The sequence below is a fragment of the Lagopus muta genome, chromosome 5, assembly GCF_023343835.1.
Source record: "Lagopus muta isolate bLagMut1 chromosome 5, bLagMut1 primary, whole genome shotgun sequence".
NCBI classification, from domain to species: Eukaryota; Metazoa; Chordata; class Aves; order Galliformes; family Phasianidae; genus Lagopus; species Lagopus muta.
In genome coordinates this window covers 1912369-1937383 of record NC_064437.1, presented here as the reverse complement: position 1 = coordinate 1937383, position 25015 = coordinate 1912369, and the positions used below count along the sequence as shown (strand labels likewise).

The 25015-nt window shown below is 45.1% G+C and overlaps 1 protein-coding gene across 4 annotated transcripts in view; it reads left to right on the top strand.

The window, feature by feature from the left end:
* The window catches only part of ROR1 (receptor tyrosine kinase like orphan receptor 1), a 133698-nt gene extending 117404 nt beyond the window's left edge, over nt 1-16294 (top strand). For all 4 annotated transcript variants that reach the window (XM_048944881.1, XM_048944883.1, XM_048944880.1 and 1 more), the window contains 5 exons: nt 6456-6583; nt 7234-7551; nt 8383-8628; nt 10976-11187; nt 14494-16294. In XM_048944881.1, coding sequence (XP_048800838.1) covers nt 6456-6583; nt 7234-7551; nt 8383-8628; nt 10976-11187; nt 14494-15918 — 2329 coding nt within the window. In that variant the 3' untranslated portion in view covers nt 15919-16294. The remainder of the gene's footprint in view (nt 1-6455; nt 6584-7233; nt 7552-8382; nt 8629-10975; nt 11188-14493) is intronic.
* Nucleotides 16295-25015: the final 8721 nt, after the last annotated feature.

Below are 25015 nucleotides of genomic sequence, written 5' to 3'. Positions count from 1 at the left end.
CTCCAACTTATTTTATGGCAGAAAGAAAGGTAAATGGCCTCTTTGGTGTGACTAAGTACTGAATAAGTTTCTTGATATTGAGGACTTCTATCTGACAAGAGAAAGAATGCAATCTAAGTGTGTCCGTAGTGATTTGTCTCACTGTTTGTGCCCCTGGGAGATCCCTGAGGGGCAGGGGTTGGTTCTTCTGTTCCCTTGTCAACAAGTGCCTCGTGTTGTAGTAATTCTCCCATGCAGCAATGCTGAAGGTCAGGACAGTCTCTAGGAAACATCAGCATCCTGGCCAGGGCGCTCACTCAGTTAGCTGCAGTGTCTGTGAAAGCCAAGAGATGGTTGATGTAGGAGCACCTTTGGATCTGGAGGCTTTTTATTGCTCACACAAAGAGAGGTGCACCGATGGCAGCAGCTCGGTCAGACTGTTTGAGGGTTGCTCCCTGGTGAGATGGATGTAGATGGGATGTGGTCTGGTCCAATTCATTTGCACGTGGTCACCGTCAGACAGGCCTGCTATGACTCCTTGCAGCCCAGTATTGCTCCTATGGCCTGGCATGGCTTCTTGTGGCCTGGTATTGCTCCCATAGCCTGGTTTTGCTCTTGCAGCCTGGTGTCGCTCCTGTGGCCTGGCATCACTCCTGCAGAATGGCTGCAGCAGAATGATGGTGTGCAGCAGACAAGCGTTCCATCAAGCCCTCCTTATCTAAAGGTTAATGCCTGATGAGAGGCGGATAAGGGATGTGTGTGTGAGATCATCGTGGCTCCGTGAGAGTCAGGGGAGAAGGAGCGTGTTTGGCTGTGCAGCACAAAGCTTTGCTACAAGAGGCAACGCTTAGCACTTGTAATCTTATCCTGCCTGGCTGCTCTTCGAAAACATGTTACATTTTTTCTCCCGCATCTCAAAACTTGGACAAAGCGACCTTCCAAACATAACCCTCAAATAGCTTTGTCAAACAGAACATGAGTGCGAGAAGTTTCCTGCCATTTCCCTAACTGCGAGCATATGATTTGCAGTTCATCTTGAATAATGATGTAACAGATGTGCCAGGAAAGATCCAAGCACTGTTACCAGGGTCGTTCCCTAACCAGCTGCAGCTGCCGCGCCAGCACACCGCCCAGCCCGTGCATGGGGCCACTGCCTGGGCGAGAGGAGTTTGGGAGGGAGGGCTTGTTATATAGAGTGTTTAAGAGGAGAAAAAGAGTGAATCTCAGAGGCCAACATCCCAGATAATTCGGTTGGTTTTGGTCAGTACTTAAATCCAGTTCATGACCACAGGTATTGAGCTCATCTAGGCAGCTTTTGCTTTCCAAAAATGAATGATTTTGGTAGAGACATTGTAAAATTTCCTTACAGTGACAAAAAAAAAAAAAGCATGCAGTTGTGAATTGGTACATCCTTGCCAAGAGATTAATTGTGTGGGAGTTTTACTTTATTAAGCTTCCAAACTGTGGGTTCCGCACTGCTGCCCGCCTTTGGTTAGCAGAACCATTTATAGTTCCAGCTGCCTTCCAGCACCCAAATCCCTGACCAGAAGTGAGCAGGGGGGTGAGCGCAGTGTTTGGCAGCCCCAAGTGACGTGTCCATGTGACTGGGAGACTTGGGGTGACCAGAGAGCTCGGGCTGTCCCAATTTTAGCAGGGAATGGCCGTCATGTGGCCGCAGAGCTGGCCTGGGCCACTGGCTGCCCTCCCTGCGCTGAGCCCTGCAGAGCAGCAGCCCAAAGGCACATCGATTGCTGATGCTGTATCCGTGTCCAGGTTGGAGGCATCGCACGGAACCGGCCATCAGTGGGGAAGAGAAGTAACAAGTAAATGAAGGCACTGCTCAGGCAGATCATACTTGCTCATTGAATTATTTTTTGGTTATGGTTGGGAAAGAGGTGTCTCAGTGGTGCTGTGGGACTCTGCAAATGTAACGATGACAAAACCCAGCATTACTCATTTCGTATTTTACGCCCTTGCGTTTCTAGTGAGCCGGTTAAACCCTAGCTGCCCTGTGACTTTAGAGGGGTGTCAAAACAGCAATAGCTTATATTACACAGAACTTTTTCTTAAATTACACGGTGACGTGCAAGTCTGGGCAGTTCTCTTCTTTTTACAAAGTAAAATGCAGCCTTCCCATTTCTGAAGTACTGCTATGAAACAGAGCCAATACGTTCCCATTTTCAAAGGCACAAGCAATGGGTTTTTGCTCTTTGGAAAGTCTGACAGAATATTATTCATCTGTTTGCTTTAAGGGATATCTGCCAAGTAGAAACTCTGTACCTTTTATTCTGAGCAAAGCTGGAACACGAGTATGGAACAGAACACAATTTATTTGACAATGTAAAATAATTTATACAGCATTTAAGCATGCACAGAGGGTGTATTCGATACATGTAGTAATAAAAATTTATTGATACACCTTTTAATTAATTGCCAAATTTTATGGAGCAAATTTCTTCCCTCCACGCTGTTGCCCATCAGTGTTTGTTACGAACTCAACTCCTCCAAAGCAGCACCGTCATCGGCCAGGCTGCTGGTTGCAGATGTGAGATGTGTCAGTGCAAGTTTCAGCAGCAAGCAGGGCCCTCGTGGGGCAGCTGCTGAGGGGTCTGCAGGGGTGGTGGGACCGAGCAGTGTTCCCTTGGAAGAGAAGGGCATAAAGCACTCAGTTGTCTGAGCTGGGCAGTGTTGGCTGCGTTTTCCCATCACTGCTCTGCTGCTGGATATAAATTATTTAGATAAACAGCTGTGAGTAGTTGAGTGCTGTGGTAAAAAAAAAATAAAAAATTAAGCAAGACAAAATGCCTTTCACTTTGTAAATGAGAAATTGTCTGGACAGCCTTCACACAGAACCAGCGCTATTCCTTCGTCACTGGGTAGATCTCAGAGATAATGCTGCATTTATTTGCTGTTGCTCCTCATACCTATTAGTGGTCCTAAAACAGGTTTTGCACACACGCCTTAATCCCCTGCTGGCTTTATATCACCATCTTCCACTGTCACTGCACATTACAGTGTCTTTTCCTTGCTGCTTTTTGTAAATGTGGTAGTGCATATAGCAGTGTGCCAGTGCTGTAAAGAGTGTCAGAAGGGAGAGTGGGGCTCCTATCTCTTCCCTTCGGACATTCAAAGCATTTGGGACCTGGGCTTGCCTTGTCCTCCATCTCTCGTTTGCCCAAAAACATGTAAAAATGGTTTTGTGAGTCTTTCTCATCAAATAGTCATGCAAGTCCTACTCAAAGCTGGGGGGCAAAAAAAAAGAGAGAAATCCATGGGGCGTGGAGCACAATTACACCATCTTTGGAATATTTAACTTCAATAAATTGGATGTAATAAAAATAAATACAACATGATCTCGGAAGGTCCAGCTTTTCTATGAATGTATTCAATCGTTCATAGTAAAGTCTGGTAACAAAACTTCACTAAACTGAGTTCCCGGGCCTGCTGTTGGTGTGAACCTATGAACCCCAGTGAGTTCTCAGTTGTTGGCAATTTTGTTTTGTGCTGTGACTTTGATTTTGTGCAGTCAGATATTTGAGGACACCTGAGTACAGTGTAAGCTCAATCCGTGGCACTGTTATCTCACGGAGGTAGAAGTGCTGGAGCATGGGGAGCTGCAGCAGGATCTGACAGCGATGGGCAAGCTCCAGGGTAAACATCAGGGTTGGTCTAGCAAACAGAGTGGAAACCAAATGTGAAAAGAAATAACATTAAAACAGTTAAGTGCTCTATCGTCTGTCAGGCATTCAAATCCAGTGCTTTCCTTCTTCTGTGTAGTCGTGGTGAGGTGTGGGATGTGCAGGAGGTGGGGCAGTGTGCTCACGTGTCTGTCCCCAGTCAGCAGTGCCCACAGGCATGGATTGTCTTCTCTCTCATTAGGACTTAAGCTTGTCTGGTGATTTTTACCATGTTAATTGCAGAATGGCTTCTATCTTACTCCTGTTGAGCCACAGGACTCACCATGTTGCTGTGGGTGGGGTCATATCAGGACCATGAAGCACGGAGGTGTGCATCGCATGGGTTACGTAGGAGGAATCAGCAGCCTCGGCCTCCATCCATTCTGCATTTAAAGCCAGCCAGAGGCAGCTGCCAGCTGGCAGCAGGAGGTGCAGATGTGCTAAGGCCAGGCAAGAGCTCTGTCCCACTCTGCTGCTCCCACTCCATTTGATTTATCCTTCCGCCCCATCATGGAGCCGTTTTCCAAGACAATTCAAGGTAGTGCCTCCATCTGAGCCACTCATTTTCCGTCATCCCTCTGCAAATCCCGCTGTGGCATGCAGAGGCTTTGGGATCTCAGCTCTCCTCTTTCCTCTGATCTTCACCTCCTGAGATAATCTCCCAAATCCTGTTCCTCGGGGCATTTCCATCAAGGTAAGCGGGTGGCCCTGCTCACCAGCAAGCCGTTCCACTGCAGCCATTGCGCTTCAATCTTCTTCAGTTCAGAGGTGAACCTCAGGGTGAGGGGAATTTGCTTTGCTGATGTTAACTGCATTCCTCCTGATTTTGTCTTCTCTAATTGAGTGTTTAAATTGTGCTGCTTGGTTGTCTATAAGAGCAGTTGTTGTTAGGTGCAGTCCTTGAGTTAAATCTCCTATAAAATTGTAATACAGTTTAAAAAATAATCAGAATTGTTATTAAGTAATGAGTTCTATTCTGTTTGGGGAGTAGTTGATTAGAAGATGGAGCACTGGCTTCCAGAGCCTGGAGTAACTGCTGTGCTTTTCAGTGCATTTCAGCTGTTGGCCTTTCAGGAACCAGTGGAGGATTTTGGCCATACCCAACTGAGCAGAAACACAGCAATGTGCTCAGGTGTCTGCATCACCAGTGCTGGCCAGCCTGTTGGCATTGGCTGTGCTCTACCCAGCACATCTCAGCCTGCCACTGCTCTCGTTAATAAAGATCGATTAGCAGTTTAGAGAAGATGCCTTCACTCTCCAATTTCCAGTATCCTTCAGAACATCTTGGGACCACCATCCAGTGACACCTGGGCCCCTTCCCACCCGTCTCTCAGCACATGGCAGTTGGCTGTGGAAGGTTCCCACCTCCTGTCCAGCCCTCTCCTCCATCCCCACTCCCAGTGCTCCCAGTGGGAGCCCCGGGCCCACGGTCCAGGAGCTGCAGAGAGCCCAGAGGTGTGTGGGGTGTGCTAAGGGGTGATCCCAGCACTTCTGCCCTCTAATCCCATTAGTGACAGGGTGATGGGAGCCAGGCTGGACTAAGCCCCGCACACAATGCAGGGTGACTTCAAAGCAGGATGTGCCATTTGCATTTCCAAGCTCTCACAGCCAAGGTCTCCGGGAGGGGATGAAAGTAGCTTTTGTCAAACCTAATAGCAGAGTTGATTAAAAAAGATGTGATTTTCCCCTATTAGCAGAGTAGTCTGATTGTGCTGTCACTCTTTCAGTGTCTGGGGGGGGCATGAATTTAGGGGAAAGAAATACAGAAAGTAAGTAACCTGTTGCTTAAGCCAGCTATGATCATACCTGGGGGAATTCCAACATCACTTTTCCTCGCTTGAGAGCCGTATAGGAGCTGTCTTATGTGGGTATTGGCACAAATAGCAGAAAATATTAATGATTCATTAAGCTTCTCCCTGCACCGTGACCTCAGCAGAGCCGAGGTGTCTGTTCAGGAGGTGGGTCCCAAATGTCACCAACTGGGTTCTCAAAGTGAGAAAGTGAAAGGGCAGATTCTCGCCTGCAAACCCCTCGTGGAAACCGCCACAAAGCTGTGTGCCAGCAGCCAGCTGTGCTTTACCTGCTCAAAGTGAGCGGTGCCTGCTCTGGTCTTCAGAGGCTTAGTCATTTCCTTGCTTTGCTTTGTTTGAAGAATATTGGCAAATAATTTCACATCTGGATTTATGCATTGAATGTCTCCTATAGTGTATAAAACAAAGCACCTAATGAAAGAAATCTGGCTTCTTAACTCCTGGTTTAGCTGCGGTTCTGTTTTAGCAATAATTGTTGCCACACCGGTGGAGGATTGAGGAAACATTTCCTATTTGGGGGCTGGGAGGAGTGTGATTTTCATATATGCTTCTAACTCTTGTCTCTGCCAGTGTAACTCTTCCTGTTGTGCTCATCACTGTGAAAAGACAGGTTTGGTTCAGCAATACCATTTTTACCACGCAGCTGAACACTCAGGATGTTGCGTGCTCCTCATATTCTCTTCAGAATCATTTGTGAGCTCGTGAAAACTACCTGCGGCGCTGCGGGGACGCAAAGCCTGCGCCGTGCCTTCTGCACCACCTAAAGACCATATAATCCCTTATCACAGGCTCTTAATGGAGGCGAGGACGGCGTGCAGGCTCTGCGCTGCGCCAGCATCCCCAGAACGAATCGCTGGGCTGCAGGACAAACGCTGCGAGCCCCTCACGTCGGGCGCGGAGAATCCGAGCGCCAGCACCCCGGGGAGACGTTTTGTTGCAGAATCGCGTGTGAAACATTTCACCCCTTTGTGTTTATGCTTGATTTCAGGGATGAGTACGAAGAGGATGGTTTTTGCCAGCCCTACCGGGGGATCGCTTGTGCACGGTTTATTGGAAATCGGACCATTTATATGGAGTCTTTGCATATGCAAGGTGAAATAGAAAATCAGATCACAGGTGGGTAAAAAATGCACTTGTCTGTTTCCCGGGAAACTTCTTTCAAAAAGCTGCTAATGCTTTATAAAGTGCAATGCTTCTTTTTTTGTTAGCTGCTGATCCTCAGTTGCTGTGAGCTCCTCAGCACGGATACCAGTTTTCATGGAATCATAGAATGGTTTGGGTTGAAAGGGACCTTTAAGATCATCTAATTCCAACCCCCTGCTGTAGGCAGGGGCACCTCCTTGTAGGCCATGTTGCTCACAGCCCCATCCAGCCTGGCCTTGAATGCCTCTGGGGAGTTTTGTCATTGTGCAGCCTGCAAGGGCTTTGATTTTCACTTGCTGGGCCAAAGATATCGAAATATCCAGTGACTTTGCAAGCCATTATAAATTACTTGGGGAAATAATGTATAATTAGATTTTGGGTTTTGGTAACGTGCTTAACATTAGGCCAGTGTTGAAAACCAGATGTGTTTTCTCTGTCAGCGAAATCAGCATCGTTAATAACTTTTAATGCAATTAGTGCTCTGTATTTCTGGAAGGTCTGTTCGTCACCTGGATCTCTGAAAGTAATAGCCACAGTGGGAAGGGAGGGCTGCGCTGGGAAGGCGAAAGCACAGGAGTGAAATTCCCACCAGGTTAGGTAAAATCCCCTTGTATATTTTGCAGCTGCCTTCACCATGATTGGCACTTCCAGCCATTTGTCGGATAAATGCTCCCAGTTTGCTATTCCTTCACTCTGCCACTACGCCTTCCCCTACTGCGATGAGACTTCCCCAGCTCCCAAACCACGGGACCTGTGCCGCGACGAGTGTGAAATTCTGGAAAACGTCCTGTGTCAGACCGAGTATATCTTTGCTAGATCCAACCCCATGATTCTGATGAGATTAAAGCTGCCCAACTGTGAAGATCTTCCCCAGCCAGACAGCCCGGAAGCCGTCAATTGTATTCGGATTGGGATTCCCATGGCAGACCCCATAAATAAAAGTAAGTGAAAAGTGGTTGTATGTCCATGCAGAAAATGTAATGGTGAGGGGGGCGAAGCTGCTTGTGCCTCAGCGCTGGCGCTAGTGCTGAGCTGTGAAAGTGCAAAGGCACTGTGCTTTACCACTTAGGGCAATTCTGCCCACACCAGTCTGGTGTGGGCTAAATGCAGAAATATTTTTTCAGTGATTTCTTTAGCTGCGCCTGTGCTTACATCAAAATCCATTAGTTTGGTTCTTACCTTTTGTAATTAATAAGTAGAGGGAAACAATGGCAGCATAAGCATTTGAATACTGGGGAATTAGAGAATTAGAGAACTGTTTGAGTTGGAAGGGACTCGTAAAGGTCATCAAGTCCAACTCCCCTGCCATGAACAGGATGTTCAATGTTGGCAGCTTCAGTCTCCCTGTGCAGCTCCAGGGTGCTTACCTGCAGCTCCAGGTCCAGTCCAGGGCTGTCCCTACCTACTTTAGCCACTGAACTCAGCCTTCAGTCAGGCAGGTCTGCAGCCTGCTCCCAACCTTTATACATCTGAATAACCAAGTATAACACATGGCTTCCACAAACTCTCCACCTTCATACGAAAATAATGGCTGCAATTCAGGTTCCTACTGTAGTTTTTACTTCTTTTGTGTATCTTATATTAAAAACGCTTGGCATAAGCTGTTTTCATTACAGAAGCATAAGCTTCAAATCCGCCCAGGAATGTGAATGCAAAGCAGGCCCCGCATTGCGGCCGCAGCAAATTGGAAGCCCGTGCTCCTGAGCTGGCTTCACCGGCCTCGGGCCAGAAGAGGCGTGCAAATCCTTGCCTTCTGTTATCTTCTCTTTCAGATCACAAATGCTACAACAGCACAGGGGTGGACTACCGGGGCACAGTGAGTGTGACCAGGTCGGGGCGGCAGTGCCAGCCGTGGAACTCGCAGTACCCGCACACGCACACCTTCACTGCCATCAGGTACCCGGAGCTCAATGGGGGGCACTCCTACTGCCGCAACCCCGGCAACCAGAAGGACGCCCCGTGGTGCTTCACCTTGGATGAGAATTTCAAGTCCGAGATCTGTGACGTCCCGGCATGTGGTAATTGCTTTTTTACCATAGGCACTTCCTGTATATTATCACAGAATATCCGCAGTTGGAGGGGACCCACAAGGAGCACTGAGCCCAACCCCCGCACAGCAGCACCAAGCCCAGCTCTGTGCAGAGCCGTGTCCCAGCGCTCCCTGAGCTCCGGCAGCTCGGGCCGACCCACTGCCCTGGGGTGGTGCTGTGCCCACCGCCCTCTGGGGCTCGGCCTTTCTCTCAACCCCACCTGACCCTGCCAAGTAGTGCCATGAACATATTTTAGTAAGGAATATCTCCCCTGGAGCTGGCAGCTCAGCCCGAGCATCCCGGGATTCCCAGGTTGCCATTGGACTCTTCAGTCCAAACAAAATGGCTTCTTGGTTTGTGTTTACCAAACTGCCCTGGCTGCGTTTTGGCTTGCAAAAAGGAATAAAAAACTTAGATTCAGATCACATTTTATTCTCCTTTTCTAAGACTTCTAAAAGGAAGTGGATTGCAGACCTAATCAAATGGTTCCTAATGGTTTAACCTGCATTAAAAAATAACAGTACCTATAGCATGCCAAGAAAAATAACAGCTATTTGCATGGTCATGCCAGAAATGCTCTGGAAATTCACAGTAGAAAGTTTCACACACAATTTTATGTTGCTTCCAAGTTGTGACAGTGACATTACCTTTTCCCTTGGAAAGGAGATGCCTTTTAATGTTACTGTTCAATAGCCAGAACCAAATGAAATTATTTCTGGTTATGGTTGTGAACATTCCTGCAGTGAGACATGTGCCAGAGTCTTTTTCAATTAATGGAAAGATGGGGATCATTGCCAGAATGGGATCTAAATTATGTCTTTAGTGAAAGAATAGACTGGGGACAGGCAGACAGTTGGGATCATCATGTGCATCACAAACCCTCTCTAAAATTCATATGCACTTTTCAGTCCTTTATCTCTTTTCATGCTGTTTCATTTCTGCTGTTTTTCTTGCTCATTAGGCACAGTGATGGACTGCACAAGAGTAGTTCAAGTTAGATAACCTGGACCCAGGCAGCAGTCAGGATGCTCCACAGGCCTGGTCAGCCCTGGGCTGTCTGCTCCAAGAGCTGCAGGTGCCTGGGTTGGTCCAGCTGGGGGAACCTGGCACAGCCCTGTGCCTTCCATTGCACATCTGGATAATTGGGTAATTAGGAGTTGCTGGAGGGGAGCTGCTTGCAAGGCCCCTCTAGATGGGCTTTGAGATCCCAGGACTTTTTTTGGTCTTTTGATGTGTACTAGCTGAAAGCTGAAAGCAGAATGCTTTTGGCTGTCTTGCAGGAGTCTCTGGTTTGAACATTTTACTAGATAATAAGTGAGATAGGAATTCTTTGAGCCAGCCAGCCTAACAAGGGTTTTAATTACCTCTCACCATTGCCTTAAATGGTACTTGCTGTACAGCTGGGTTGTATGGCATTATTATTTTGAGTACAGACAAATAGAGCTATATCAGGTGAGTAGTAATTTAATTGTTCAATGCTAATCAGCATATTAAAACCCAAATACCGAGTGGGACTTGCATTCTGATGTTTTTGCACGAGCTGAAAGAGCCATTTCAGGCGAATTTTAACAAGTATTGTGCACTCTGTCTCACCAGGACATGCCTAAATGGGAAATGAATTTAATTGGGGTGGCTCTCAAGAAACCTATTAACCTAATGAGGCTTCGTGGCAGGGGCTGCTACTTAATAAGAATAATAATCTCCTTTGACTGAAGTAGCTCAGGTGATGAACTAGTGCCCAGGTCTCCATCTGCTTCATGCTGCTGCTTTCTTCTCCTTTCTTCAACTGTATCTTTCAGTTGTCTCACAAGCTGCAATAGATACGTTTCATAAAAGTTTGTCAACTTGGATATGGGAAACATGGAGCAATTCAAGCATGAGGCTTAGCAGACAGATGTAGTGAAACGCTGAGAACGGGAGGCTGGAAATAGATGAGAGATGAAGCTGCCCTTTTTAACAGCTGCCCACAAACCTGCTGAAGTCTTTCTTCCGTTTGCTGTTTTAGAAATAAACTTTTCTGTAGGGCTGTACTGAGCCATTGCTTCATTTCACCCCAAGCAGGAGCCACGTGACAGCAGTCAGCTATCCTGTGATGTGAGGAGGTTTGAACCAACATGCTGCAGTGAAATGGTTCCTAGCTTGTTGGTGTCCCTGCTGCTCTGTACTTCTGGGGAATTGTTACTCAACAAAACGAATTGCTCTGTTACTATTAAAGAAGGTGGATTGCAATAGTTTATTCTTCTGAGCACTCCTAATTGACCCAGAGACATGTTCAGCTGCGTGGAGACTTCATTCATGGCTTGTTTGTTTGTTTGTTTGTGTTTCCCCAAACTAGATTATAAGGATGCCAAAGAAAAGAATAAAATGGAAATCTTGTATATCCTGGTGCCAAGTGTTACTATTCCCCTGGCCATAGCATTGCTCTTCTTCTTCATCTGCATCTGTCGCAACAACCAGAAGTCGTCCTCCCCTCCAGTTCAGAGACAGCCAAAGCACGTCAGAGGGCAGAATGTGGAGATGTCGATGCTCAACGCCTATAAACCGAAGGTGAGCCCACAGCTCGTTCCTGCTTTGACTTTTTGCTGCCTGTAAGGGCAGGGAGTGCAGTGCTTTGATCAATTCAGCGCTGAAAAGTTAAACTGATTTCCAACTTGTGGTTTCTGCTGGTGCCTTTACTTCGGGTGAGCACTTTTCTTGTCAGCAGCAGCATAGCGAGTGCGGACCTGTGGCGGTAATTCCTGTATGTCTGTATGCAGAAATAGAAGCTGGAGCTTTTTGAAGCAGCCCATTCCTGAAGTACCTCTCGATTACTTCTTTGGAGGCCTTTCTGAAGTCAGTGCAGATAAATATATGATTCAGCATTTTCTCAAGAGAGTTTTTTTCCCGGTCTGCTGTAGACACATGTCACCTTCACTCAGCTGAAATCACTTTGGAAAGATTTGCTCCTTGTTTTTTCAGGCTTACCCATTCTCTCAGTTAAAAGAGAAATTACTGAAACGGAGCCCAAGGATCTGACTCCAGCTCTGGCCAGCACAGCTGGTGTGGAGCTGCTCTTGTTACCAGAGTTGTTTTGCTTCACTGTAGTCTCAGGTTCATGAAGCGCTTGCTTTTAAAATCATTTAAGATTTAAGCACGATTAACCTTGAGCTCCTTGTTTATCAGCAGGGGCAGCCAGTGTGCAAACCTGCTTGGATCACCCACTCGGGGCTGTAAATGCCTTCTGCCACCTACAGGCAGAACAGCGCCCTGGAAAGATTATGTGATTGTCTTCTGTTTTATCACCGTGCCAGTTCTCTTCAACAACAGCTTAAGGGAGGTGAAGCATTTCACGGGGAAGACCAACATCTACCAGTAATTAGAAACTGTAGAATGTGATGTGTGAACCCCTCAGACGTGCCTTTGCACAAGCTGTTGTTTTTGCAGAAAGATGACACAGTGAAATTAACCCAAATTCTGACTTTTACTGAAGCGTTAGCAGTGTGAACACTGAGTGTTGCTTCTTCAGATTTTGCTGCCTTTGTTCAAACATTGCTGTTGCAAGTATTCTTTCCACACTGCAGAGATCACTGCAAGGTCTCTGTATAAGTTAATGGTGTTGCACAGCATAGTGCTCACATGAGGCTCCTTGTTTTAAATAGTTACAGATACTGGGACTGCAGGGGTGGACAGGCAGAGTTTGGTCTGCACAGCAAATTTGTCTTTCTTTTTCCTTTTCAGTTCTTAATTTCAACTTCCACGTGCAGCTTAGAGCAGCTGAAAATGCTTAATACTTGCTTAATAACAAAACACCTGCTTAAAAACCAAGTGTGGGTAATAGTAGAGAAACATTTTACTTGGTAGGTGTCACAACTACACCTTGCATCCAACCTCTGTGGAGTATTTTGATAAATTTGGATTTACTTCTTGGTCCCCACTCAAAGATATTTTGCTAAAATCCTCACCAAACTAGAAATGATGGGAACATCAGCTTCATTTGAACAAGGCCCCATTTTCCTCTCGGGCTGCCGACACACCGATGCCTCGTGCCTGCTGCATAGGAAAGCGACTTACCCAAAAGTATTTTGCAAATGTAGAGCACACTGTCTTCTTGTTATGTTTCAGGTCATATGGTGCAAAAAGCTCATTCCGTGTTTTCCTACTAGGAAACTGAGCTCTGCCTGTTTCAGATGTTTTGATTGCCTTTCAAACGAAATTTTAAAAGAAAGGAAGTGGAATCCTATTTTTAAATACCGTATCCAGCATTAATGTCAGCTTGGGGGTAAAACCACTCCTAGGCTTGAAGCTCCAGGCGAGGTGGATGCGTGTTTGCTCGGACAAATAAAAATGTTAGCATTTCAGCCCGCTTCAGTTTTAAAGGATTTTAATTGCCTTCCAAAAATACAATAAATGGAGCTCATCCTGTCATTCACCTAATGGAAGGGGCCGATGCAGAGATAGGGGCGGGGGGCTTCGCTCCCACTGCTCTGCCTTTGTACTCAGTTTACTTTGGCGTGCTGCCTCATATGTATTTTACACTTCTTTACATTTTGTACACCGCTGTATGACAAATACTTGTCAAACAAAAACTAAGCAGATTTATAACCGCTTAACTTGAAATGAGCCCTTCCTGCCAAAACTTTATGACTTCATTTTCTTTCATAGTTTTCCACTATGTTGGTTCAAACAGACAAACCCTGCCCGAGGTCAGACAGAGGTCATTTCACTTTCATTACTAAAATATAATTTACAATATGCCAGACCTAAACAAGTTTTAGCCTAAAGGATTTGTATAATATAAACCATCTGTTCCTCAACAATATAGCTAATTTCCTGCCATCACCGTACAGTCTACTGGCTGCCCGCTTAAATGGCTCAATGATGATGATGGTGATGATTATTTATGCAGTATTTGTCTAAAAACTGAAAGTGGTCAGTGCAATTAGAATTCGTTTCTTCTGAGATGCCACGACTAAATGATTTTTTTAAACGTGAGTTATTTTGCTCTGTTGCTACTGTAAAGCTGCAGCGATAATGTTTCAGGAATGCAACGCTCACATTTACGCTCTTCTGCAAAAAGTAGATCCCAAACTCATTAGCCTTAAATTACTACCTGTAGCGATACAGAGGGCCCAAAATGGCTGTGTTTGCATGTAGGTTAACAGCACGTGTGGAAGTTGATACTTGAATATCATGCACCTTCCTTATGGCCTAAGAGCAAACAACAAGAGTTTCAAAGAGTTTCCCTTTCTCCTTTTACCAATATCTCCTTTTTCCAGCTGACTGTCCCACACGCGTTAGGATTGATCACTCAATCAAGGGTGAACAGAAATATTCTCTCCTGTACGTGGAAGGGTTAATAGCAGAGTCAAGGAAGAATTGGCTACAAGAACAGAACTGTAAAAAAAAAAAGGTTTCTGCTAAAACCGTAGGCGCTGGCCCAGAAAGCACTTCAGCGTGCACTTAGCTTGAAGTATGTGAATTGCCTCAATTCCTCAGATCAGTCAGATTCAATTGGAAGTATATAAATGCCCAAACCCAAGTATATAAATGCCGCTGCTGAAATGCTGATGGTTCCTGCACATATTTGTATTTCATACTTACTACTTTTATCTGATCTTGTGCAGAGGGTAAAAAGTAATAGAAAATTTAGGTTTGGAACAGGGTCCAGAGTAAGATAAAGCAGCTTCCAGCTCTGAGCTGTGCTGATGCTGGGATGCTGGCATCCCTCAGGATGGATCTGGGCCGGGGCCGCTGCTGTGCTTTCACTTGCATCTTGCAGGGCTGTGCAGCCCCAGGAAGGAGCTCTAGTGTTGGTTTGCATGGTTTTCAGAGTTCCTGTGTGAAAAGACCTTCTTGCTGTCATTTCTTTCCCAGAGCAAGGCTAAGGAGTTGCCTCTCTCTGCTGTTCGTTTCATGGAAGAACTGGGTGAATGTGCTTTCGGCAAAATCTACAAGGGACACCTCTACCTTCCAGGCATGGACCACGCTCAGCTCATTGCAATCAAGACACTGAAAGACTTTAACAACCCCCAGCAGTGGGCAGAGTTCCAGCAAGAAGCATCTCTTATGGCCGAGCTCCACCACCCTAACATCGTTTGCCTCTTAGGTGTGGTGACCCAGGAGCAGCCTGTCTGCATGCTCTTCGAGTACATGAACCAAGGAGACCTGCACGAGTTCCTCATCATGAGATCACCACACTCAGATGTTGGGTGTAGCAGCGATGAGGATGGAACTGTAAAATCCAGCCTGGACCACGGGGATTTCCTGCATATTGCAGTCCAGATTGCAGCAGGGATGGAATACTTATCAAGCCATTTCTTTGTCCATAAAGATCTTGCGACTCGTAACATTTTAATTGGAGAACAGCTTCACGTGAAAATATCAGACCTTGGACTCTCAAGAGAAATCTACTCAGCAGATTATTACAGAGTTCAAAACAAATCTCTTTTGCCGATTCGCTGGATGCCACCGGAGGCGATAATGTACGGCAAGTTCTCTTCTGATTCAGATATTTGGTCATTCGGAGTTGTTTTATGGGAGATATTCAGCTTTGGACTTCAACCGTATTACGGATTTAGCAATCAAGAAGTCATAGAGATGATCAGGAAACGACAGCTGCTGCCTTGCTCTGAAGACTGCCCTCCTCGAATGTACAGCCTGATGACGGAGTGCTGGCACGACCTGCCCTCTCGGAGGCCGCGATTCAAAGAAATCCACGCCAGGCTGCGCTCCTGGGAGGGCCTGTCAAGCCACACTAGTTCTACCACCCCCTCAGGTGGGAACGCCACCACTCAGACAACTTCCCTCAGCGCAAGCCCCGTCAGTAACCTGAGTAATCCCAGGTACCCTAACTACATGTTTCCAGCACAAGGCATAGCGCAAGGCCAAATCGCCGGGTTCATAGGGCCGCCCTTACCTCAAAACCAGCGATACATCCCGATCAACGGGTACCCGATTCCTGCAGGCTATGCCGCTTTCCCAGCCGCCCACTACCAGCCGCAGGGCCCGCCCAGGGTCATCCAGCACTGTCCTCCTCCAAAGAGCCGATCTCCCAGCAGTGCCAGCGGATCCACGAGCACGGGTCACGTCACAAGTTTGCCATCGTCAGGATCCAACCAGGAGGCAAACATCCCTTTGCTGTCCCATATGTCGATCCCCAGTCACCCGGGCGGAATCGGTATAACCGTTTTTGGAAACAAAACTCAAAAACCGTACAAAATTGACTCGAAGCAGTCCTCCCTACTAGGAGACTCGAGCATCCACGGACCTAATGAATCTATGATTTCAGCTGAATTGTAAATAAGTGAGGCCTTTGTAAATATAACTATTTACGATACAAACTAGAAAGTAGTAGAAAAGATTTATATTCAAATATTTTATTAAAGATTCTTCTGGTTGTTTAACAGACATCGCAGCAAGTATCTTCTGTGAAGTTTAACTGCTTAACAGGATGGGCAGAGCAACCAGACAAAGATCCTTGTGGTATGAATACTCAGCTTTGTGAATGGACGCATTGTTTCTCCAAGTGCCACCGACAGCTCCAAGAGGGGAAGGGGGAATTTTTTTGAAGCAAGAACATTTTATCATACGCTTTTTCACAGCTTGTTAAGCCTCTGATGTGGTTTAAATCACAGGAATTTTTTAATGCTGAAAACGTATTTTAATATTTGTCTCTTTTTTTAGGAGATGCAAATATTCGGCGATCTACTGGGTGTGCAATTTCAGTTCCAATAGCTAGTTAAAATATTTGCAGTCGAGGATTATGTTTCAAGTATGCGAACTGAGAGCTGGATAAATTCCTTCAGGTAGGATTTTGGTCTTGTGTTACGTTGGGAGTCTGAGTCCAGATTCAGGCCAAAAAGGGCGTTTCACACGCCACAATAGCTTGAGTTATCAGCTTGAGAAAACCATCTGCTATTGGCTGCTGAAGATGGCTGGAGTTGTAAGAAATTGCCTTAAAGGAAATGAAATTAAAGTGCTTTAATTTCAGAACCTGAATCAACTTCTTGAAAGACAACATTTCATAATTTTTATAGGTAGATAAAGTGGAAATTGTGTATCCTTTTGTTGCTATGCAACTGTTTAATGGAAAGGCTCCAAACCACAGTTTTATATATGACAGTTTTTCCCAGTAATATTTATTGTTTCAGATCAATACGTAATTTCAGTGACTATGACTCCAGTAACCCTGAAAGAAGGGAAACTCGCATTCCATCAGGCAGCAGATCCGTTGATAGCAATTTACGGTCAATTCTAATAATGTGAATTCATTTTCATCCTAGAAACATGACATGCATTAATTACTAAAATGTATTCAGGTATGAGCAATCTACAATATTCATTTGAAACCACTTTAATGAGTTACAGAAGTGCTGTGTACCTTAACGACTTTTCGCAGTCTCTCTTTTGTACTGAATCGTATTTTTTATTGTACACAATGGAAACAATCTTTGCTCAGTTGACAATGTTGTATAATATGACTTTATTTTTATCTTTTTGCACAAAAGTGTGATGATGTTTTGTACAGCAGAAGTGAAAATACATCTCTGCATTTTATATCTTGGTCTGTTTCTTTTTATTTTTACCCTGATGTAGATGTTCTTGAAATATATTATGGTGATATTCAGCCACTACCTTATACAAATATTTTTCTTTGTTTTCACTGCATGCGTTTAATCACTGTATTACTTGACGATTGATTTATTAATTACGGGCATTTCAATTAGGCAAGCATGAAAATGTAATAACAAAGGCTATTTTATAACGAAGATATGTGCATTTTTGTATTTCACATGCCAGAGATGATATTAAACACTGATTATTTTATGCTGCTGTTTATTAAAACGTTGTATTAACATAATCATATCAGTATATCCTCAATTTTGGTAAAAGATGTATGAGAAGTTTTGTATTTACAGCAAGATCAAATGTGCTTGGATGGGAGGCTGCCCAAAGGCTCACTCGAGCCAGCCACGGAGTTCTGCCAATAATATCTGCAGTCTTAAGCTAAGATGAATGCTTGACCATGCAGAGCTGACAGAAGAAGAGGGATAGCATGGATGCACTGTGAGAAGGATGCTGCCAATGCTGTGATCTTGTAGGTGCAGTGTAGCCCGTTACCAGGCACCCGTACCTAAGCTGTATGTCCTGCTGCGTGGTGTGAGCTCGCCTGGTGCACTGCATTGCAGCTGGATCTGGAGCTGCCAGGCTGCCTCTGTTGCACAGGCACAAAGCTGTACTTGCAGGTTAAGATCAGTAATTATACAGCAAGGACTTTTTCTGACTTCTGAATACTTCATGAATCTGAGATGTCAGCTTCCATGTGGTTCAAATTTAGATCTGTATCAGTAATGAAAACATGTTACGTGTTAGGTAAAATTTAATTTTGACTGAAGATTCAGACAATAATTACATCTTATTAACTTCTGTGTCTGTGTCAGGTTACCAGACTCCCAAATGCTAAAAACTTACTTTTGAACAGAAGTGTTTTACAGGAACTGATGAGGTGTTTTTTTCTCAAACCCATTAGCTCTTAAGTGAGCGGTGGCTGGAGAATTGCTCCTTCTCACTCATATCCACATCTCTGTGGCACTCACTCGTGTCTTGTTCAGTGAACAGTATCTGTATTGTCACTCTTGAAGCATTTTTTTTGTGTTCCTGCTGCGTACTCTTTCAAGTGGATGTACAATTATTTTGCATCCTAAGCATGAAGTACACTGGGAAAGAAAAATGATTTCTTTCACCTGTGTTTTATGATGAGCTTCCTTAGCCTATCCCTATAAGGACTGAAGTTTCCAACTCGAAAGTTAGCCTGCCACTTTGTACGTATCATGCTTGAGAAAAAGAAGAAACTCTGTGCAGCCAGACAGGTTTGTGGTCCTCAGGTTATGTGGTTATGCAAAAGTTTCAGTAAAGTACATGCTGAAAATGAAGTCAGTGGAGAAGAAAGAATCTCTGCATCATGGATGACATGATGTATGTGGGAAAACACTGCTGAAAAGGATCTTGATAGATCACGGTCAGCGATACCAAGGTATTTGCTGTCAATAAATGTATGAAGAAAATGCAAGTATCTCCAGGAGGCCCTCTTTGAACCTTCGCAGGCTGGAGGAGGCAGCAGCAGAACCAGCTCATAGGCACCTGAGCAGCTGGCCTCTGCTGGATGGAACAGCAAGGCTTATCTGACCCACTGGGACAAATTTGAACATGCTGGACGTGATGCCAAAGACAAGAATGAGGCACGCTGGAGCCAAACCACGCTTACATCAGTGCTGTGCATGCTCAGCTCCCACAGGACTGCGTCTTATCTATGTGGGCACAGCTGTGAATTTGCATACTTTAATCACCTGAGTAGGAAAGCAGTAACCTAATGCTTAGTGGAGCAGCAGTGGGAATAGTCCCTGACACACCTTGTGGTTTTATGTTCAAACACAAAAGCTCACTCACAGTTCAGTTCAGCTTTGTTCCCCTTTGTTTCAAAGCAAGCTGTATCCTTAAGGTTAAAATATTTTTAGACTCACAGTTAGGAGCTGGAAGCCAGCACTGCACAATGCACCTGAAACCTCTTATGAGGACCTCTTCCTGCCCTCCTCTCTCTCTCAGTGGTTGAAGTTTGTTGACTGAGGCTGAAATCACGGTCTTGGCTCACAAATGCTGCTAAGGGAACAAATGCTAGAGCAGAGAGGCAGGAATTCATCACAGAGAGAGGGAGAAAAAAAAAACCATCTTCTAGAAACCGATTAGATAATGTAAAGAAGAGATCCTGCCAGAAATTAAGAAATTGTTCCTCAGGTGGGAATGCAGACCTACAGATGAAAGCTATTTTAATGGCAAAAGAAGGAAGAGGAAATTTTCCAGATTGCTGTTGCTAAATGCTAGAATCATCTTCCCTTCTTCCTTCAAAGCGATAGGACAGCCAAGACTTGGAAATGTAATAATGGATTGAGAGCTCTAGAGGTTTGGAAGTAAAACTCTGAATAAACACTGATCAGTAAGCCTTCAATCTGGAGAATCTCATCCTCTCCGGGTTAGCTTATATTTCATTAAAAGAGAATAAATATTTTCTGATTTAAAGACCAAAATGTGGAGGCTGAAATGAAGATTTGTATCCTTTGTTCCCACAAAGGAGCTATTATAGAGGGTTTCTGCATCATCTGGATTGAAAGCAGAAGGTAAGGCAGAGAAGTACTTGTGTGGAAATTTGAGCTGGGAAACTCAGAAATACCAGTACATGTTTATCCAGAGCATGAGAAATTGTCAAAAAGGAATCTATTATTTGCTTTGCATGAATAAGGATATCCAAGAAAGTTTCAGGCTTGGAAATACTCTATTACATTTGCTTATTGTTCCAATATTGTTCTGTAACCTACGTTCACCAGAAGAACTTTAAAATGTCCACCTAACTCAAAACACTCCTGACAGTATGGCAGGCAATACGAAAACTATCTGAAGTACAAACACATGCTGCTCCCTATGGACCATTTCTATGAAACGAGTGCCTTCCATATCTATTGGCTCCAGTTAGTGTACTTATCAGAAGGGATTTGGCTCGTTGGCAGGATCTCTTTTCAGTATGCCCTTACAATCAGTGCATAGCACTAAGGTAGCTGGGACTTTATGACCCTCATGCAAGAAGAGAGTACAACAACTGCTTGCAAATTATATGTATTAATTAGAAATTAATGAACGTTGCAGAGCTGCAGGTGGTGAGCAAGAACCACTTACATGTGGTGGTGATACCACTTGCAGAAAACAAGCTTCTCAATGTTCCTTGTGGAAGCATCCATAGCAGTCTTTGCACTGATTTTAGCGGTGTCTGAATCAGTGTTTTTAGCTTCTGGAGTCTTTAGGGATTTTAATGAAGTCGATAAAAGCCTGAAGCTTCAAGCTGTACATTTGGGAAAGTTCATAAACAGTTTTGATGCATATGTACGGATTGTTATAAAGCAGGTTCCCAAGGCAGCCAAAAGAGACATTCACATATTTTTTCAAAAGAGATTAAATTGGCTTTAGTTCCAAGGTGCTAACGATAAACCAAAAAGAGTCTTCTTTTTAGTACACTGTTTATTGCAGCACTGTTATTATTTGCCAGGAAAAAACCCCACCATCTCCACTGTATGTCACAATATATTTTAACCAGTATTTCTTTAGAATAGGAATTCATCATTCTGTGGTCAGGGAATAGAGTGAGCAGACATGCAGAGCTGCATTTCACCGCCTCTGGTTCCTCTGGAGAACCTCAGTGGAAAATCAGGGAAGCTGGGCTTCTGTCTGCTGGAAGCTCAGCTCACGGAGAACAAAAGCCTTTTGGAGGGAAACTGGCTGTGTTCTGAAGTGACTCCTTGGAGCACCTCATTTGTGCCCCATCGGATCTGTGTGCTGATACTGGCTTAAATTCGCTCCCCCCTTCTCCCCCCCCCCAGACATCACAATGTCTTCGTGGTATGTAAACTCATACCTTTGTCCCAGATATTTCTTTTGCTTGAGACAGAGCCAGCACGTTTATTCCAGTGAAAGGGCAGTAGCCAAATGATTCTCGGCTGTTGCAGTGCTAAATGGAGGAGGTCTGAGGGTGCTGGGACCAATCTTACAGCATGTAGTCACACAAACCACATCCTCAAGTTCCGGGAGAGCATGCTTGCTTTTGGCTGCATCTTCAATGGCTCTGTGTTGTTTTTTTTTCTGTCGCCCCAAGTCTGCTCTCTCTGTGGGCCTGAAATCCTCTCTTAAAGATGTGACGTTTGTGGAATCCGAGAAGCAATTTTTATCTAGCTGTGGGCTTTCTTTTATAGGGGGAGAGAATATTGCCCCCAACTCAGTCACTCTCTATCCCGTCGTATTTCTTCCTGTTTGATCTCTCAGAGATTAAAGTTCAGTATATTTCAGGACAGTTATATTGCTGAGGTAATATAAAATTATTAAAAACAGAGAGAGAGACAATATTGTGACTACACATCAAAAGCTTTTTAAGACAAAGGAGGGAAAACTGACTTGAAACTGGAATTATTAGAAGCATCTGTGGTGTCCCTTATTTCCCATTTAACAGTGCAACACATTTTGGAATGTCATAACTATTCAAACTGGCAACCTGGTACTGCCCTCATTTTCTGATTTGTACCCTAACACTTGTGGTTTATCTGCTCCTGCAGAGGGAAATAACAGCAGTTGATTAATGAGCTTTGACCTCTGGGTATAAAGGAATGTTCTCCCATGCTGCAGTCTGTATGAAATTGGGTTATTTTTTTCCGTCTTCAGAGGAATTTAAAACAGAACAGAAGTATCTATTAGATTCATAAGAAGACGTTATTTTTTGGTATATTTTGCAGCACGCAGCTGGTGCTTGGAGTACAGTGCGCATATGCTTGTTTATATGTGTGGGTACGTGTATCTATACACACTCAAATATTTGGGGTATTTATTTCCACAGTTTAAAAAATAAAAATCTAGTAATATTTTGAAACAGTAACCAACGGGAACCAGAATAACATTTATTTCCAGTCACCCTCCATGTAAACATAGGCGAGCATATTTGGGCAGATGCAGAGCTCCCAGTGCTGTTGCAGGATGACCCTACCAAGCAGGGAGCCCAGCTGCACCAGGACCACAAGAACAGCCCGTCCTTGGAGAAAAGAGCCCCTAAGTGAGATCACCTGCTGCCATACGTATGGAGAGCATCCTGTTTTAAGGGCAGAAAACAAGTGCTTGTTGTTATTTCCTGTTGTTGGCTGCAACACGGCCTTTCTTGCAGCCAGGTCTGAGCTCTGCACGAGGCAGGGGCTGGATCTCCTGTGGGGCCAGCGCTGCGCCTGTTCTCTGCAGCCCAGGTGGTCTGATGTGCTTAATTTGGCTCAGGAATGAAGATAGCAGTTACCTACTTTCCCTCCTACTGGTAACAGCCTGCTGTGAACGTGAAGAGCCGTAGAAGAGTGTCTCTTTGTGATGGTAATACAGGGTGAGTGTGGAGAAAAGAAGGAGCTGAGGGCTGGGATGTTGTGAGGGGGCTGCGAGGGCTAAGGGAGAAGTGGGGAGGCAGCAAGGCAGAGAGGCATGTGGAGGAGGTGGGGGGAGATGGCGACAGAGGGGCTGTGGAGGAAGAGACACACCGGTGTGTTGTGTGAGAAGGGTAGGAGATGAGAGTTGGAGTGCTCCCTCAGACAAGGACGAGAGCGGAGATCTGGAGACAGTGCGTCTGGTCACAGGGAAACAGGCAGCCATGACAGCCCAGTGGCACAACATGGCGCCCAGTTGTTACCTCAGGGCGGGAAGTTGCACCAGGGAGGGCAGTTAGGGCGGTTGCCTCAGGGCAGTGCCCTGAGGAGGTGGCTGCTGTGGAGGTAGCAGTTGATTTGCCCTTTGGTGGTGCCTCAGCCATCATGTGGGACAGTTCCTGTTCTGCCAGGGCTGGGCTTGAGGCTCAGTCAACCCCACAGTGAAGAGCACAGCCTCATGAGATGGTGTGGAGTGGCAGCTGTGCCCTGCATCCAGCTCTCTGGGTCCCTTCCCAAGCTCTCCATGCTGACCTACTGAGAAGATAGGGAATGTATTTCCTAACCGAAATTTCACTGCTTTGGTTACATTCACCTTCTCATACCTAGGTTTGCAGCAAACAGAACAAAATCTCAGTCTGTTGAAGTCATGGCTTGTTTTTGTTAGAGACTGCTGCCTTGTTTTCCGTTGCTATCACACAAAATCATTATGCTGAACCTAACGTTGTTTAAACAGACTTCACTGTTCACGACCCCGCTCTGGTAGGCCTTGCTTCTCTCAAATTTCACTGCAAGCTACAGGAAATGTGATAAGAATCTGAGCCGAGTCCGAATCGGAGTTCATTCCCTGGTGCAAAGCCTGCATGGGCTCTGGGCAGCCTCACATCACCCACGTGGCCCTGCAGCCAGGAGCTGAGCTCGGCTCTGGGGTCAGCAAGCAAAATCTATATGCTGTTCTGTTGCTGTTACGCTGAACATCGTGTTTAGTTGTCTCTGAAGTGTTTTTATGCTCCAATAAACTTAAATGCTTCTGGGGTATGTATATATATCTTAAAGGCAATTTGTGCTTAAAGGCAATGCAGTTGAGATTTACCCTCTTTTAGATGGTCTTGGTGCAGTGTTGCCCAACCTGTAAGCAAAAGCTGCCCAGGAGGGCTAGCAGATGCCCAGGGGGCTGGGGATTCTCTCTGAGAAGATGTCATGTTCCTAAAGGCAGAGTGTTTGCAATATCGCGTGCCATGTTTATTTCTACTTCATCCTTTCATAGAATTTGTATGGAAAAAGATGAGTATGCAGATTTAACAGTGCAATAATATTCAGGTTGACTTGTTAGTGCTGTCTTGAAAAACGTGTGCTAGTGAGATAAGGATGTTCCTAAAGGAGGATGGAACTGAACTGTGAGGTTTTCACATGACTTCACACAGTGACGCTGACTTTTGGAAGGCGGGATGAAGAACAGTAAGAACTTCAGTTGGAAGGACAGCTGTAGCTGTGGAAGGTCATATTTTCAGAGATCTGTGCAGAGTTCATTGGTAAGCAAGAGCAATGTGAGTATTTTTCACTGAGCAGTGAGCGTTGTTCTTCCTCTGGGAGGTCACTGCCACCTTCATTGAGTCAGATCATTTTGGTAACTCCTGTTGGGATCTCATGCTGCACAGAGGGCAGCAGACCCCAGTGGGAACAGCACAAGATCTCTGACCAAGGTGCCATACTGTGGGTGGGAGAGGCTCTGTATCTGTAAAACCACCATGGTCCCACCTGCAGAATGCTGTGTATGTCCTGTGTGCTAGCATTTCAGAGGTCCCATCCAGGCAAACTAACATGTGCGTGTTAGGACACAAATAAAACAGGTGATCTGGACACTATCTTGTGGTATAGCAGCAAGTGGTGTCAGAAGCAGAATAATTCCAAACTAGGTTTGCAAAACCCCAATATCCTCGGACAGGCCTGCTTTTTTCCAAAAACAGTTGGCATCAAGTGAATAGGATAAAAAGGTTAAAATTGCTTTTGCACAAGTTAGTTTATGCTAACAAGGCCTCGAATCCAAAGGAAGTTGGCCTTCCTAAGCAGGCACGCCATGAAAATTGCACAAGAAGCCATAAATCTGGCATTTCCTAATTTCTGAGTGCTCAGCGTTGCAATATAAATAATATTCCTTTCAAACATTGCTTTGTAGGCAATTTCTTTGCAATATAATTTATGTATTTATTTTCTTATCTGGTAGTTAGACTCAGTTTTGAAAATATGCAGACAGTTTACAGACCACGATCAAGCCTTAACATTATAGGTCTGTACCATACAAATGCTGCTGCTGCACGTGCTGCAATAGTTGAATGTGCTGTAGATGCTGGATTGTTTTGTGCTGGTGCAAAAGGAAGGGTCTTGCACTGTTTCTCCCTTATTCTACTATT